The 17,399-nt window shown below is 44.0% G+C and overlaps 1 protein-coding gene across 13 annotated transcripts in view; it reads right to left on the bottom strand.

Moving 5' to 3' along the window:
* The window catches only part of CEP112 (centrosomal protein 112), a 309,950-nt gene that overhangs the window by 261,747 nt on the left and 30,804 nt on the right, over window positions 1-17,399 (bottom strand). For 11 of the 13 annotated variants that reach the window (XM_040244376.1, XM_040244381.1, XM_040244382.1 and 8 more), the window contains 4 exons: window positions 11,599-11,689; window positions 9,513-9,590; window positions 1,084-1,131; window positions 753-830 (listed from right to left, as the gene is read on the bottom strand). In XM_040244376.1, coding sequence (XP_040100310.1) covers window positions 753-830; window positions 1,084-1,131; window positions 9,513-9,590; window positions 11,599-11,689 — 295 coding nt within the window. The remainder of the gene's footprint in view (window positions 1-752; window positions 831-1,083; window positions 1,132-9,512; window positions 9,591-11,598; window positions 11,690-17,399) is intronic. The other 2 variants (XM_040244379.1, XM_040244380.1) reach the window with 1 other exon arrangement.

Below are 17,399 nucleotides of genomic sequence, written 5' to 3'. Positions count from 1 at the left end.
GAAATTTTCAAAAAGACAGGAGGCAACTATTCCATGGTAAGCAGTCTGAACAGTAAAAGGGAAAATGCTTGGTAATGACTTGGAATGATGTGTAAAAACAAGTGACAATTTCTTAAAAGCAAAGAAAACATTTCAGAACAAGAATTTCAAAGACGGTCCATCTGAATGTAAGTATTGTCCTCAGAAAGTTTTTACGGAATGTAACACCCTTTTATTTCAGCAGGCTTTTTAAAAGCACCAGCAGCGCAGCAAGAAACAAGAGCCTGCAGGCCTCCAGTGGGAGCCCTAGAGGGACCTCTACACTGAGGGCAGCAGCCTTCACTCCAGCAGGCTGCAGCTGAAAGGGGCGGGGGAACTGGAAGACTAGCATTGGCGTGAACACACTACTGACGCCGCGCATAACGCTGGTGACTAAGTGAGAACCTGCTGCGGAGCACAGGGACCTCGCCTCAGCGCTCTGTGTGACCTAAACGGGAAGGAGACCCAAAACCGAGGGGCGTGTGTATATGCAGACCTGGGAGTCGCTCTGCTCTACAGCAGAGACTAACACGCCCTCCAGAGCAACTATGCCCCAGTGTCCGGGAGAAGACAACGCAAGACCTGCCTTTACCGGCACCAGAATTCTATATCTGCACCAACGGCCTCTTCCTACCAGGCATCCGTTACTCTAACTAGGACCTGAAAACTTGTGTTGCGCAAAACATGAAAACTGCGTGCATAGATGAGATACGCCAGAAACATCGCCATCTTACCTCTTTCTCATGCATGCAGGGGAGTAACTGGTCATTGTGGAGACTGCTGGATTTTCTCAGGCTGAATTTCGGAGTCATCTGTTGAATGAGGAAGAAACATTCAATACTTTTTCAGGCCTGGTGTAGCCAAAAGTAAACTCTAAGCTGCCTGAAATTCATGCCAAAATAACAGAAATACTGGAGGAAAAAAAGTAATTTATTCACTTCCAAGTGATAGGATTAACAAGACGCTATGCTTCATAATGTGGACCAGCATTACTTTCTGTAAACAACTAAACAATTATTTTAAGACATCTGCCCACAGCGAAAGCGCAGGGCAATTCTCACCTACCAGAGTAACTGGGATGGGCTTCTGTCTCAGGTATCGAGGGTTTTCTATCTGAAATTTTAAAATAAAGACATTAATATTTGAGCATAAATTAAACTATAATGAAAATGTTTTCCATATGTCTTAATATTTAGCATGTTTCTTAAGAATACGTACTGCATGATATATTTCTAGTGGCCCACTAACAAATAAAACGTAAAGCCTAAGTGCCTTTGCATACACGAACACCCTTGAGTGATCCTCGCACAGCCAAGGCCCCGGCCTCCCCCTACTCCTGCTCACCTCACAGTTCACCCTCAGGTCCTGAAGGACTCTCAGCACCTGGACACGGCAGGCCCCCTGTGCCTCTACGGCTGCCCAGCCCGCTCCAGTCCCTGTAAGCACGACCTAGCATCCTTCAAGTCTCAATTTTATCATTAAACCCCCAGGCAGATTTGGAAATCTGAATGACATAAGCATATGAAAACACGCTTAAACTATTCAGGACTATGAAAAATGTAAAGTAATACCATAAGAGATGGTATTTTACAGCTACCAGATAGGCATACATTAAAAATCTGACATACAGTTATAGAAAAAAAATTTATGGGTTACCAGGGGGGTCGCTGGTGGCTCAGAGGTTAAAGCATCTGCCTGCAATGCAGGAGATCTGAGTTCGATCCCTGGGTGGGGAAGATCCCCTGGAGAAGGAAATGGTAACCACCCACTCCAGTATTCTTGCCTGGAGAATCCCATGGATGGAGGAGCCTGCTGGGCTGCAGTCCACGGGGTCACAAAGAGTTGGACATAACTGAGGGACTTCACTTCACTTAGGGGGTATGGGGGAAAAGGATAAATTGGGAGACTGGAATTGACATATACACACAACTATATATAAAATATGTAGCTCACTTGGTAAAGAATCTGCCTGCAATGCAGGAGACCCAGGCTTGATTCCTGGATTGGAAAGATCCGCTGGAGAAGGAAATGGCAACCCACTCCAGTACTCTCGCCTGGAGAATCCCACGGACAGAGGAGCCTGGCAGTCTACACAGACCGTGCGGTTGCAAGAGTCAGACATGACTTAGCAACTAAATCACATCAAATATGTAAACAGATAAATAATAACAACCTACGGCAGAGCACAGGGGATTCTCCTCCAGACTCTGTAATGACCCGGATGGGAAAAGAATCTTAAAAAGAGTGGATACACGTGTAGGTGTCACTGATTCACTTTGCTATACAGCAGAAAGTAACACAACATTGCAAATCAACTAGACTCCAAGAAAAAAGGTTTCAGATCAGTTCAGTTGCTCAGTCGCGCCCAGCTCTTTGTGACCCCACGGACTGCAGCACGCCAGGCCTCCCCGTCCATCACCAACTCCTGGAGCTTGCTCAAATTCATGTCCATCGAGTCGGTGACGCCATCCAACCATCTCATCCTCTGTCGTCCCCTTCTCCTCCTTCCTTCAATATCTCCCAGCATCAGGGTCTTTTCCAATGAGTCAGTTCTTTGCATCAGATAGCCACAGTATTGGAGCTTCAGCTTCAGCATCAGCCCTTCCAGTATTCAGGACTGACTTCCTTGAGGTTTGACTGACTTGATCTCCTTGCAGTCCACGGAAATCTCAAGAGTCTTCTCCAACACCACAGTTCAAAAGCATCAATTCTTCGGCACTCAGCTTTCCTTATGGTCCAGCTCTCAAATCCATACATGACTACTGGAAAAACCATAGCCTTGACTAGACAGACCTTTGTTGGCAAAATACTATCTCTGCTTTTTAACATGCTGTCTAGGTTGGTCATAGCTTTTCTTCCAAGGAGCAAGTGTCTTTTAATTTCATGATTGCAGTCACCATCCATAGTAATTTTGGAGCCCCCCAAAATAAAATCTGTCACTGTTCCCATTGTTTCCCCATCTATTTGCCATGAAGTGATGGGACCAAGTGCCATGATCTTAGTTTTCTGAATGTTGAGTTTTAAGCCAGTCTTCACTCTCCTCTTTGACTTTCATCAAGAGGCTCTTGAGTTCCTCTTCACTTTCTGCCATAAGGGTAGTGTCATCTGCGTATCTGAGGTTATCGATATTTCTCCTGGCAATCTTGATTCTAGCTTGTGCTTCTTCTAGCCCAGCATTTCACATAATGTACTCTGCATATAAGTTAAATAAGCAGGGTGACAATATACAGCCTTGATGTACTCCTTTCCCAATCTGGAACCAGTCTGTTGTTCCAAGTCCAGTTCTAACTGTTGCTTCTTGACCTGCATACAGATTTCTCAGGAGGCAGGTCAGGTGGTCTGGCATTCACATATCTTTAAGAATTTTCCACGTTTGTTGTGATCTACACGGTCAAAGGCTCTGGCATAGTCAATAAATGAGTTTTTAAATAAATAAATAAGTTTTAACAAATAAGTTAAAAAACAAAAATTAAAAATTTGATAATAAAAGTGTTACAAATGTGGGGCCTACTGTTAGGTGTATGACTTAGTACATTTACTTTGGGAAACATTATTAAATAAAGATAATAATAAATAATATCATACCAGAGAAAAAGGCATAGTCTTTAGTAAACAACATGGTACTATATATACACAGCTTTTTGAAAAATAGAGGCAGCCAATTTCCAGCAGGCAGCAAAGTACACTCAATAAATATTTATTGTCTGAAAGTATATATATGAAAAGTAAGTAACCATTCTCTATTTTTGGAATGGAGAAAACCAGCATAGAAAGTAAGTCCTTCAAAGACACATGCACATAAAACCCTAATTCATGAAGCAGAATTAAATACAAGGGGAAAAATAAAGGAAGAGAAAAACAGAGAATTCTCAAAGATGCTCAAGCTCTAATTAAGCTTAAAATTTAAACCCTAAAGCCAAGAAAACCATTTGTGACTTATTTTTACCGAGCTCTACATTTATAAGCAGAGTACAAAATATTGGTTTAGCTAATTACAAAGTAGCCTTTCAACTATGCAGAAATAACTCCTATTTCATCTTCTTCATCTTTAAAAACCATTACATACAGAAGTTAAGGACTCATCGTGTTATCTTAAATTTCCTCTCTCAAGGTGACAAAAAGTCTACTCTAATATTTGAAAGCAATGCTGTAAACAAGTATAGATCTTCTGTTGTTCTTACTAATTTACAGTACATTGTCTCATAGCCACTTTTAACATGTGATGAGAATTACTCATAGGAGAGCACGTTCTTGAGTCTGTCTGAGGGAAATAAGCAATCTATTTTCTGATTTTATAACAGCAGCCAGATGTGCTTTGAAGTTGAATGTTCCCACTTTGTAATCCACAAGTAACAGGGACTTGCAGAACTCTGTAAACAGTCTTAACACTGATTTTCTTCATGCTCTTTCAGAAGACTTCTTGTCCTCTCATAATACCTCAAGAAAGGATACCACAATAAGGAATGTCCAAAATGGAAGATAAAAAGAGCTTATGGGAAACATTAAAGTCTAACAAAAGAGTATACAGACAGTAATGCCAAAAATAATTAAGTTCCAATGGCATGAATAAATCACACGACAGAATGTTTCTTGTTTGAAAAACAAGTAGAATCACAATAATAAATAAATAGTAATTTAAACTAGACATGAAAACAGATATCTGAATGCTCTCTCATGAAAACTGCCTTTTGACACTTTGTTTAGTTTTTTAGCAGAATTGTTCAAAGAGTTCTGTCAGTGTGTTTTTTTCAAATTATTCAGTATTTGGTCAAACTGACCTCCTTATAGACTAATATTGATCAAAGAGAGATGTTCCAAGGTTTCAGAGAAATAGAAAGACATTTGATCTGGTATTTCAGCCATCCTAGAGGAAAGGACATTCTAAGGCAATATATTACTAGCAGCACAACCAGAATAACTGTTCTTACAGTCAGAGAACCCATCAGAAGAACGGCCAAACCTCTTTCTAGAGCATAAAATAAATTCAGTCACCAGTGTCACTCAGGCTCCAAAACAATGTTCTTACTGTGAGTCGATATTTTAGAAATTGAAAAATGTTTTCCACAGAAAAAAATGCAATACTACAAATTGGTTTACTCACATTTTAACATTTAATGAGCACAAATAAAATACAGATAAGAGACACCATCCACCGCCACACGGAGACGCAAACAAGCCAAACGGCAGAATGGAAACGGACGTGCACCATCCTCTGATTTGGGAGGCAAAAAACCTGCAGTGCAGCGGTTAGAGAAGAGGCCCCTCAATAAACGACAGCGTCAGGTGGAGGCGCATAAGGGCACAAGTCTTTCCTTCCTGTCTTACAACAGAGCCTACAATCGCCTCCGGGTGGCATGTAGTTCTAAGTAGAAAAAGTAAAACAGTAGAGCTGCTAGAAGACGACACGGGAGAACAGCTTCAGGACCTCGACAGCCGAGTAGCTCACACAGACACGGACACAGAGACAGAGACGGACACAGAGACGGACACAGACAGACACAGACAGCGCGTTTCATGAGACAGAGTCATGGGAACATGAACCGCATGAAATTCTGAACTGCGGGGGACTCCCCGGGGTCCAGTGGCTAACACTGCACTCCCAAAGCAGGGGCAGGGGTGCAGCCCCGCCCACGGGCTGCAACCAAGAGGCTCAGAGCCCTGTGCTCCCAGGCGAACAAATAAAAAAATTAAAAAAAAGTAGTTCCTGTTCATCAAAGACTCCAGTAAAGAGAATGGGGGAAAGCAACAAAGTGGAAGAAACTGTTTACGAGCCTAAATTCCGAAAGGACTCATCCAGAATAGATACAAAGCTCTTACATATCGACAAGAAAAAGGCAGACAAGCCCAAGAGGAGAACGCGCCAAGTCCCCAGTCAGCACTGCTTCCCTGGCAGGCTACCCAAACTGTATTGGAGGGACTGTCAGCGCAGTAAGAGGGATCTAACTTGATCAGTCACCAGGAAAATGCATATTCAGTCCACACGTGCAGTGTCACCAGCCGCTGCAGAGAATGGCTCAGTTGCACACTTCAAAGAAAAACTGTTAATAACTGGCACCTCCAGGCGCCGGAGAGAAAGCGAGGGGCGGGCACGGCGCACCCGCGTCAGATGAGGACACGCAGGGGCGCCGCCAACCCGACGGGCGTTTGCAACACCGCGGGCACCGTCACCTTGCGCCCACCCTCGCGGAGCCCACGCGCTCTCTTCCCCAGCCCGTGGCTCCACTCCTCCACCTGGACTCCCCGGCGGGTCAGCTCGGCCCACTTCCCCCGGCCCCCACGCTCCTTTGCAGGTGCCCCTGGCCCTGGACAGGAGGTCCCGCCAGGGGCCCTGCCCTCCAGGGGGGCCGCAGGGCTAGGGGTGCTGTCCACCCTCCCGCTGACTATCCTGTCCTGCGAGGTCTCCAGGACATGAGTTCTTCAGAACAGAACAGAATCTTCTCTCGCCCATTCTGCAGAGACCTGACCTCAGGGGGTCCCCTAAAGTGTTCCCACTGTTTGCTCCTGGTGGAAGCAAGCCTCCACAGTCAGCACAGAGGCCCCAGTGGGGACGGGCTGGGGGCGGTGACCCATGCAAGGCCCAAGAGAACCTCCTCCTCCAGATCCCCTAGTCCTCCTCAGGAAAAAAAAGAAAAAAGTTTATATAAAGACTGTCGTGAATGAAATGTATATAAGATGGGTTAACAAAGCAAAAAAGCTCCCCCAAAGCTAAAGGTTAAAAAGGCTAAAGAGTAATAATAATAAAAAATAATAATACAGGAGAAAAATTTAACAGCTAGGTTTAGGAAGTAAATCTCTACTTGAATCATATATTCACAGGGAAAATATTAAAACACTCCTGGGAAAAGAAAGAATATAACTGGGGAAATGTATTTTTTCAACAAAAACTAGAAAATTCAAAATCTGGAACTTCTAATGCATCCGAAAATAGGTGTTGACAGGCATGCCAGCAACATGAAACAATGTACCCTTGGTATAGAGCACAAAAATTAACCAGCTATTAACTGATCATTCAGAGGAAGAAAGAAAGAAAAGTCCGTCACACATTCTCATACAAAACTAAAACCAAAGCAAAATCTAAGCTTTTTAATACACTGGATATTTAAATTATTCTGCTATGATCAAGAGATATAGCTGAACCTGATTAATGCATCCATATTATAAATATATAAAAATGCAGGACTTTATTTCACAGTTAGTACATTCTTTGAACAATAATAATGTGAAACGAAATCCCAGGCGGCCCTAGTTTACGGCAGTACCTCAAAATATTTTAGATTTTTTTATCTTAATTTTATTATACAAATGAAAAGTTTAATCCTCTGAATAGTTAAATATTCGTGAAAAGTACTGTGTGTGCCATGGATAGCACATCAGAAGTTCCGAAAGGTCCAGGGCGGAGGCTGTTTCAGAAGGATGTCACAGAACGTCCTTCTCCGATTCTGCTCTCCAAGGCCTCCTCGCTCCTCTCCCGCACCAGTAATGCAGGACTCATTCCGGGGGCAGCTTCCCTGACCCCATCAAATTTGGAAATGGTTTTCTTATGACCCATTCCCCTCTCGTTATCAATGCTATTTCTCTCTTCTCCTTCATTAACATACCTTCCAATGACCCACTCAGATCCCTTCGTGTCCCCCACCTCTGACCCTCTGACGGTGGCCACTGAGTCCCGGTTTGAAGTCTCTAAAGACAGAGCTGCCCCAGGCTCTGGGTGTGGCCACCACGTCCAGTGTGTGGCTGCAGAACAGGACTGCAGCCCTGGAAACCACAGAGGTGAAAACTTGAAGCTCCCCGATGATTCTCCAAACGCCAGCAGTCTACGATAAAACGGCGAAACCTTGAAAGGATCCCCCCATCAGACAACCAGGTGGCTGACAGCGAGCCAACCGTCCCATTTTCCTGGAACCAAAGCTTTGGATGCCCTGCTGACCGGCCGCCAGCCAGTCACTAAGCATTCTCTCTTCTCTTTGGAATGTTTCCCTTTTCCAGCTCTCCCATGCTTGGGGTCACAGCAAGTGGAGCCCCCGCATCTGACTGCTCCCTTTCTCCATTTCGATACACGTCCACCACAGCCTTCGTACCACCACCCACTCAGCCTCCCTAAAGCACTGCCTTCATCAAAGAGCATTATTAGCAAGAAGGGTTTCAGGGTTTTTATAAAAATGACAGTCCCTGATGTAGGCGAAGAAGTAAAAAATGAACAGTCCTATAGACTTCTGGTTGGAAAACAGATTGGTGTACACCTCATGGAGGGCAATGCCCCAAGACCTAACATAACCTAAGGTAAGGTGAAGTCGCTCAGTCGTGTCCGACTCTTTGCGACCCCGTGGACTGTAACCTACTACGCTTCTCCATCCATGGGATTCTCCAGGCAAGAATACTGGAGTGGGTTGCCATTTCCTTCTCCAGGGGATCTTCCCAACCCAAGGATTGAACCTGGGTCTCCCACATTGGAGGCAGACGCTTTAACCTGTGTGCCACCAGGGAAGCCAACATAACCTAAGAAAGCAACCAAATAGGAACAAAAGGGTTCTTTCAAGGAATTCTGTTGCAGCTGTTCCTTATATTAGCAATAAACTGGAAGCAACCTACATATCCAGAATATCAGAATGCTTAAGTAAGGTATGAACTATCCACTCAAAAGAAACCTTGGTGCTACCATTAATAGTCATGCTAATAGAACTACTATAAACCTATCCCAAATTTAAAATAGCACATAACGAAACAGCATTTATAATATGACCCCAATTTTGTTTAATGTTTAATTTTATAAATACATGCAGAAAAAAATGAGGGAAACAACAAAATGTTAATACATCTCTCAGCATATCTGACTTTCTGTATTTTTCAAATTACACATTATTTTTATAATAATAAAGTTGGGTTTTAAAAATTGATTAAACCCCTTTTCACTTCCCGAAAGCATTAAACAGCCTGTATGTAAAGTGGAAACGGATTAACCTCAGAGCCCACGACTGTCTCAAGTCTGAAAGCTCAACTTCTGCTTTAGCATCCAAGTTCCCACAGGCCCCAGCCTGGCAGCTCTGCCCACACTCCCTCTCTGAGTCCCGCTCTGCCCACCTTCGGCCTTAAGTTCCTGGCCCCTTTCCCTCCACCCTCCAAGCACACTGGCACCCCGGCCTCTGCAAATGCAAAGTGCTGTCCGCAATGGTGGTTCACACCTGAAGTCTGCCAGAGAGCTTTTCCACCCATGTTTCTGGGTAACTCATTCTGGTATTCAGTCATATACCGTCTGCAACTGTATCTAACTGTTTCACGTGCGTATCTCGTCTCACCAACAAGAAAGCAGCTTGTCGAGCCCAGGGGCCGTTCGTGCTCCTCCTTCCTGTTCCCCAGGTCCTTCCCAGTGCTCACCCAGGACGAAATGTCTAACAACAGTACGAGCCACTGCTTAGAATTAAATTAGTTCAAATGTTTCCAAACACAAAATGATTCTGCCACATCAACATACATTCATAAAACAAATGCTTTTTTACCCCAAGATTCCAACTATTAAGGCGAGTTTCCATGTCGCTGTCATCCAAAGAAAGAGTAGATTTTTTCGAATGAATATCCTGAAACACAAAAAAGAAAAAGAAAACAGAATGAAAACAAAAGACAGAATGGAGGAAGAGGAAGGAGGGAGAAATAACAGAGGGAAAAAAGGCGGAAAGAAGGGCAGGGGGAGGGAGGGAGAAAACAGGACCAAATGCGTGTCATTCAGAGTCCTGAGTGTCCACATGTTCTGGTTAACGCTGTACCACCCTTAGAGGAATGGACTCAAAGGAAAGGATGCTACAACTGAGCTCGTTCTCAATTCCAAGGGATGGCTGGCTGTTTATTGCAGCTGCTTAAGGCTATGAGGCTCCTTCACAATATACTCACATTAAGCCTTGGATTCACATCATGAAAATGTAATCATGGTAATTCTCAACTTTGTTTAAAAACTAAAACTCCATGCTCTTTTCCCTGCTGTATAATTTTTTATATTCCATATCTATCAAATCAGATTAAAATCGTAATTAACTGAGGAAAGCCAAAGATCTGTGTCCAGAAATGGACAATGATCTGAAAGCCCAAAAACTTAGGAAGGTAAGTCGGTATAAAATAATAATGTATCTTTTACAGTACAGCTAAAAAATTTATTTTATTTAAATTTAATTTGTTGGTATAGCACTTTCAGGCTTTTAGAAAGCCTTGTGCATAGGTACCAAGTCACTCCAGTCGTGTCTAGCTCTTCACAACCCTATGGACTGTGGCCTGCCACGCTGCTCTGTCCACGGGGTTCTCCAGGCAAGAATACTGGAGTGGGCTCCCACTGCCTTCTCCAGAGGGTCTTCCCGACCCAGGGGTCCAACCAGTGCCTCCCATGTCTCCTGCACTGGCAGGAGGGTTCCTTACCACTAGCTCCACCTGGGAAGCGCCTAGGAAACCTCACTGCTGCTGCTGCTGCTGGTGCTAAGGCACTTCAGTCGTGTCCGACTGCGACCCCATAGATGGCAGCCCACCAGGCTCCGCCGTCCCTGGGATTCTCCAGGCAAGAACACTGGAGTGGGGTGCCATTGCCTTCTCCAGAAAACCTCATTACTAACAAATAAATCTATCTATGGTCATTTATATTATCTGAAGTAATGAAAAATACACTAAAATGTTCTTCATATTTTACTAGTTTGAAATCTAGAAATTAACTAGAAACTAATTTAGAAACTAAAAATTTACAAACTTCTATTGAACAAAATGTTGGGTTTACTATTTATACTGTATTAAAAGTCATTATTGCCTTTACAGTTGGTCCCTTGCTTTTTGAATGCTCGTGTGTGTGAATGAGAGTTTCTTTTAAAATGTGCCTCCCTTGTTTATTTTGAATAATATGATGATTAATAATGAACTCACAAAAATTTAAAATGTGTTCCTGTTTGTATCAAGACGCTTATTAAAGTTCCAAAGTGGAATTCCCCTTCACTGGAGAAAACGGAAGGAATTATGTGTAGAGCAAACGTGCTAAAAAAGTCCAGCATCACGCATGGCCTGCTTATAAATAAAGGCTCGTAACCCACGACAAGCAGAATTGTGCAAGGATGGAGGCAAGCAGGCAACGTCCTTCTCTTCATGAAGCTCACTAGCTCCACGCTCAAACAATATCGATGCTGAGTCTACCATGCAAGAGAGGTATTCACATTTCAGGATGTGAACGGTCCACCTTCACCAGGAAATGTCCGCTACTTCACTACCAACCAGTCCCATTTCCTAAGTTTATGACCACTGTGTGTCTAGTCATTTTTATATATACACAGAGAAAAGGGAAAAAAACAACCAAAAAATGATGTTTTTCAAAGTTATTGTTCAGTGCCCAGGGAAAATGACAGACTGATGAACACGATGCCTCAGAATGTTAGGGAAAGCAGAAGGAACACAGCAATATTCCCAATACGCCTGTTTCTTTGAAATCAGGATACCCACCAAAACCATCAGACTGTTCACTGTTTGTCAGGAGTCATAGGAATTTAACATGAAACTAAAAATATGTGGAGATACTTTAAAACAAGAAGAAAACAGAAAAGCAAGAGTGAAATCTGGTCTTACACAATCCTTTGGGGTAATAATCTGTCCATCTTCTCTGTGGGTTGGACTCATAGACTGTGATCTGGTTTGGAATTTCGCAATGCATTGTTCCCTATTAAGAGACCAAAATAGTCACAGTCAGAACTGGGGGAATTCAGAGGACATGAGGGCATTAAAAGCTAGGACGACCGTGTTTTTTTTCTTTTGGAAATGACATGGTTGTTTATATTAACAGTGATATTTCAAGAGCAAAGGAAAAGAAATACAGATAATAACCAGTTGTATCTCGCATTTTACTTCAGTTAGGTCACACAACAAATAAAATGTCACCTAAATGTCACATGCTTTCTTGCAAACAAATGCTGCTGACAACTAGGACTGTAATAGACCACAGGTATTTCCCCTTTTTCTAAGAGTGGGAAGAGAAAACTTAAAGCATACCCTCTCAAAGAAGATAATTGTTTTAAAAGGTTAGCAAGTTTTGTTGGATTCATGTTTCATATTAAGATGAAGTCTTAAAACACATAAAATAACAAAACTTTCATGTAACTGAAAGTCTGAAAATTCAAAACCATGTTAGAAACCACAGATAAAGTCCTAAATTTAAAACTATGCCATGTTAATAATTCAGGTAAAATACGACAAGCACAGTATAAATAGGAAAATGGTTTAAGCTTCCAGATGAATTTGAACAAAAAAGATTTTCCTCCAATATAAAATAGACCAAATATACAAAATGCCATTCTCCATATTCTACTTTAGCCTGAAGTCTCCCATGTATTTTTATTCCAGCTACTTCAGCGAAAGCTCCCTGATGACAAATATCTCTTCTCTGAATGGCTCCTTCAGGAGACACAGGATGAAAATGAACCATTACCAAATGAATTAAAGTCACTGACTTTCAACTTCTAGCCATGTCAGGATTTCCCTCATAAGCTGTGGGTCATACTCAGTGTTTCCAAAAGACAGAACTGTAGTTCAGAAAGACAAGGTTAAAATGAACGTGGGTCTTGGTAGTTAACATGGACAGAATAACATTCCTTAGACTAGTTAGTAGGTAATTTAGAATGTCTCAAAAAAGCTGTTTTAAAGAGAGCTGTGGACTTTTCATACCCTTAATCAGTAGTCCAGATATCTAAACACTTAAGAATAAATGAGAAAAAGAAATACAGTGACATTTTGAGGATACTCTCATCCGTCAGTGTGCCTGAGCTGATAAGAAGCTCTTCAAACTTAGTACGTGGCGAGAGACACCTGCTACGTCACATGAGGTGTTGGCTGCATTCTAAGAACAGCTTAAACAATCATAAAAAGAGCTCTGCTAAAAAACTAAAAATGCTTAAATATTAAAAGTAGTTCTTCTCACAGAAAATATTAATGAGAGAGAGGGCTGAAACATTCACCTGTTTATTACACAGGGTGCATACAGACCAGCACGCCCTCTCAAGTCGCGGGCACCCGTCCTGAACCAACCCAGCTCTCTCCCTCCCAGCGACCTTGCCAGGGGAGCCGTGGGTTCCTTGCCCTGCCCTGCCCTGCCCCTTCCAGGCACCCTGCAGGTGCTGAGCGTGCAGTCAGCGGGAGCAGAGCCGAGACGTCCCCACCCTGCCTCCGAGGCCTAAAGGCGCGGCGTGTGCCGGCTCCACGGGGCCCTCCTCCCAGCCCCACCGGTGCTCCAGACGCTCCCGCACCGCCCGCAGCCGCACCGCCCGAACATGCCCGGCCTCTGAGCCGGGAGCCAGGCGGGTCGGGCCCACAGCTCTTCCACAGGCTTTTCTTCCTCTGCCCATCTGATCCCTGAGTTGTGTCCAGCCTTATCTACTTTTCCGTCACGTGCTTCCCCGCTCAATTCGGTGTGTACCATTCGTTTCCAAATCACAAAGGGAAACTGATCACCAATCTTCATCTCCAGTCCAACCCGTTCTGCTGGCCTCCAGCCCCGCTACAAACACGCACTTAACAGCCCTCCTTGCGATCCAAGACTGCGTGCGCTCCGTGTCCCCACTGCAGGCCAAGTGAAGCAGAGAGACCGGCCACGCCAGCTCCTTGCGGAGGCCATTGAGCCAAACAAGATGGACGCCAGTGTCACTGCTGAAACCCACACAGGACACCAAGCACGGGGCTCCAGTTCTTGCTACCGATAATGACGCCAGATGGAAACACAACTAACTGCTACTCTGAGCTGCAGCGGTCACAGACATGGGGCCAAGGTCACGGAGATGCAGCTGGAGGTCACGGTGAACAGGGGCACAGAGGGCAGCAGGCAGAGCTTCACCCCCGCTTATCCTGCATGAAGGGAGCAGGTGCAAGCTGCCCCACAGAGGAGCCCGCCCACAGTGGGCAGGGGCCGCGCTCACGGAGGCGCCAGGCTTCCCGCGGTGGTGCCGCAAGAGGGACCTCTAACAGAAAGCCAGATTTCAGCGTGCTAGCGAGGTCCCCGCCAGGAGGGCGCCACCTTACTCCTCTGAACCGGTAAGACTGCGGGAAATACAAAGCTTTCCCCTGCCGCTTCTTGCCAAGGCTAACGTTGTGTTAGTCACTCAGTCATGTCCAATTCTTTGCGACCCCATGGACTGTAGCCCGCCAGACTCTTCTGTCCATGGGAGTTCCCAGGCAAGGATATTGCAGTGGCTAGCCATTTCCTTCTCCAGGGGATCTTCCCGACCCAGGGATTGGACCCGCGTCTCCTGTATTGCAGGCGGATTCTTTACCATCTGAGCCACCAGGGAAAGGTAAATTATGTCAGCAGAAATCCAGAAGCGCCCTCCCAACACCTTTGTTGATTCCAGACACTACAGAATCACAGACTTGTCACTATAAAGAGATAAGTAATGAGATGTAAGACTTAAAAGTCTAAAAAAGGTCTAACTGAATGTTCTTCTGCTAAAGAAACATAATATACATAGAAAGTTTCTAAAAAGTCTTTTTAATTTGTTCTCTGTGATTCAACTAGACATTTCAGATAGAAAAGGAAATAAACAATCTGTGATCATAAAAATGTGCTTAAAAATAAAAAACATGATTACCAAATTTTAAAACCACAATGTAAGAGAATGACAGATTAAATACAGCATAAAAATCAAACCAGCAAATTAGAAAACTAGTTCAAGAAATATTCTGAGAACACATAAAAAATAAAGGAATGAATATAATAAGTGAAAATGTAAGAGATAAAGAAGATAAATTCAAAATTTCTTACATCAAAATAATATAAATTCCAGAAGGCTTAAATATAAACAGAAACTAGGAAAATAGTAATTAAAGAAATAGCAGTGACAATGCCAGTTAAAACTGCATTTTAACTGGAGAAGAGCCTAAAGGAATAACCTAGGACATCTCTTTTAGCTCAGACAAAAATGCAAAAAAAAAAAAAAAAGTAATGCCATGCTATCGCCAAAAAAGACCACAAATAAATGTTGGTGAGGATGTGGAAAAAAGGAAAACCTAATACCCTGTTGATGGGTATATAAGTTGGTGGAGCCACTATTGAAAACTGTAAGGAAGTTTCTCAAAAAACTAAAAATAGAACTACCATCAGTTCAGTTCAGTCACTCGCTCGTATCCGACTCTTTGCGACCCCATGAATCGCAGCACGCCAGGCCTCCCTGTCCATCACCATCTCCCGGAGTTACTCAGACTCACATCCATCGAGTCCGTGATGCCATCCAGCCATCTCATCCTCGGTCGTCCCATTCTCCTCCTGCCCCCAATCCCTCCCAGCATCACAGTCTTTTCCAATGAGTCAACTCTTCACATGAGGTGGCCAAAGTACTGGAGCTTCAGCTTTAGCATCATTCCTTCCAGGGCTGATCTCCTTGCAGTCCAAGGGACTCTCAAGAGTCTTCTCTAACACCACACTTCAAAAGCATCAATTCTTCAGCGCTCAGCTTTCTTCACAGTCCAACTCTCATATCCATACATGACCACTGGAAAAACCATAGCCTTGACTAGATGGACTTTTGTTGGCAAAGTAATGTCTCTGCTTTTCAATATGCTATCTAGGTTGGCCATAACTTTTCTTCCTAGGATCAAGTGTCTTTTAATTTCATGGCTGCAGTCACCATCTGCAGTGATTTTGGAGCCCAGAAAAATAAAGTCTGACACTGTTTCCACTGTCTCCCCATCTATTTCCCGTGAAGTGATGGGGCCGGATGCCAGGATCTTCGTTTTCTGAACTACCATATGATCCAGTGATTTCACTCCTGGGTATATATGCAAAGAAGATGAAAAATACTAATTCAAAAAGATATATGCATCCCAAAGTTCATCAGTTCAGTTTCAGTTCACTCACTCAGCTGTGTCCAACTCTGCGACCCCTTGGACTGCAGCACATCAGGCCTCCCTGCCCATCAGCAACTCCCGGAGTTTACTCAAACTCATGTCCATTGAGTCGATGCCATCCACCCATCGGGTCCTGTGTCATCCCCTTCTCCTCCCGCTTTCAAACTTTCCCAGCATCAGGGTCTCTTCAAATGTTCACAGCCCCTGGCAAATACCATTCGACTTTCTGCCTCTCTGAATTTACACTTCATTCATGTAAGTGGAATCAGACAGGATTCCTCACATTAGGACTGGCTCTTCTGCCCTAGCATAATAACTTCGAAGTTCACCCATGCTGTAACATGGGTCAGAATCCCCTTCTTTTTAAGGCTCAGTATTACATACCATATTTTGTTTGTGCACTCCTCCACTGGTGGACTCCTGGGTGCTTCCATCTTCTGCCTGCTGCAAATCATGGTGCTATGCACACATGTGTGCAAATACCTGTGCAGGCCCCTGTTTTCAGTTATTCAGGATATATGCCCAGAAGTGTGGGTTCTGGATGATATGGTTATTTTAACTTTCTTGATGAACTGCCAGTGATGTTCACCTACAGCTACACTATTTTACATTCCCACCCACACTGCACAAAGGTTCCAGTGTCTCCACATCCTTGCCAAACATGTAGTTTGCTCATCTGTTTTGTAGTAGACATCCTGATAGATGTAAGGTTTTGATTTGCCTTTCCAGAATGATTAGCAATCATTTCTTTGCAGAAATGTCTGTTCAAGTCCTTTGCTCATTTTTTAATCAGGTTGTTTGTTTTTATTGTTGTTGAATTGTGAGACTTCTTACATATTCAGGATAGCAGTCACCTTTTCAGACAGGTGATTTGTAAATACTTTCTCCCATTCCATGGGCTGCCCTTTCACTCTGCTGACTGTCCCTTGATGCACAAAAGTTTTTAAGTTTGAGGTAGTCCAACTTATCTAGGGCCTTTGGGGTTGCTGGCTGTGCTTTTGGTACAGATCCGATAAATCGATGCCGACTTCACTGTCACGAAGCTTCCTTCGTATTTTCCTCTGAGAGTTTTGCAGTCTTAGATTTTACCTTTAGGTATTTGATCCATTTTGCATTAGATTTTGTTTGTGAAAAGGAAGAGTCCACCTGCGTTCTGTTGCATGTGGACGTCCAATTTTGCCGCATCATTTGTTGAAAAGACTGTCCTTTTCCTACCAAACGGTCTTGGCATCCTTGTCAGCATCGCGTGCCTGTGTGTGCGCGGGCGTGCTTCTGGGCTCTCCACCCAATGTGTGAGCGGGCGTGCTTCTGGGCTCTCCACCCAATGCGTGCATGGGCGTGCTCTGGGCTCACCACCCCACGGGTGCGCGGGCATGCTTCTGAGCTCTCCACCCCATGCATATGCAGGCGTGCTTCTGTGCGCGGGTGTGCTTCTGGGCTCTCCACCCAATGTGTGAGCGGGCGTGCTTCTGGGCTCTCCACCCAGTGTGTGAGCGGGCGTGCTCTGGGCTCTCCACCCCATGCGTGCGCGGGTGTGCTTC

Source organism: Oryx dammah, unplaced genomic scaffold, assembly GCF_014754425.2.
Source record: "Oryx dammah isolate SB20612 unplaced genomic scaffold, SCBI_Odam_1.1 HiC_scaffold_8, whole genome shotgun sequence".
Lineage (NCBI taxonomy): Eukaryota > Metazoa > Chordata > Mammalia > Artiodactyla > Bovidae > Oryx > Oryx dammah.
This window is presented reverse-complemented; position numbering and strand designations above follow the sequence as displayed.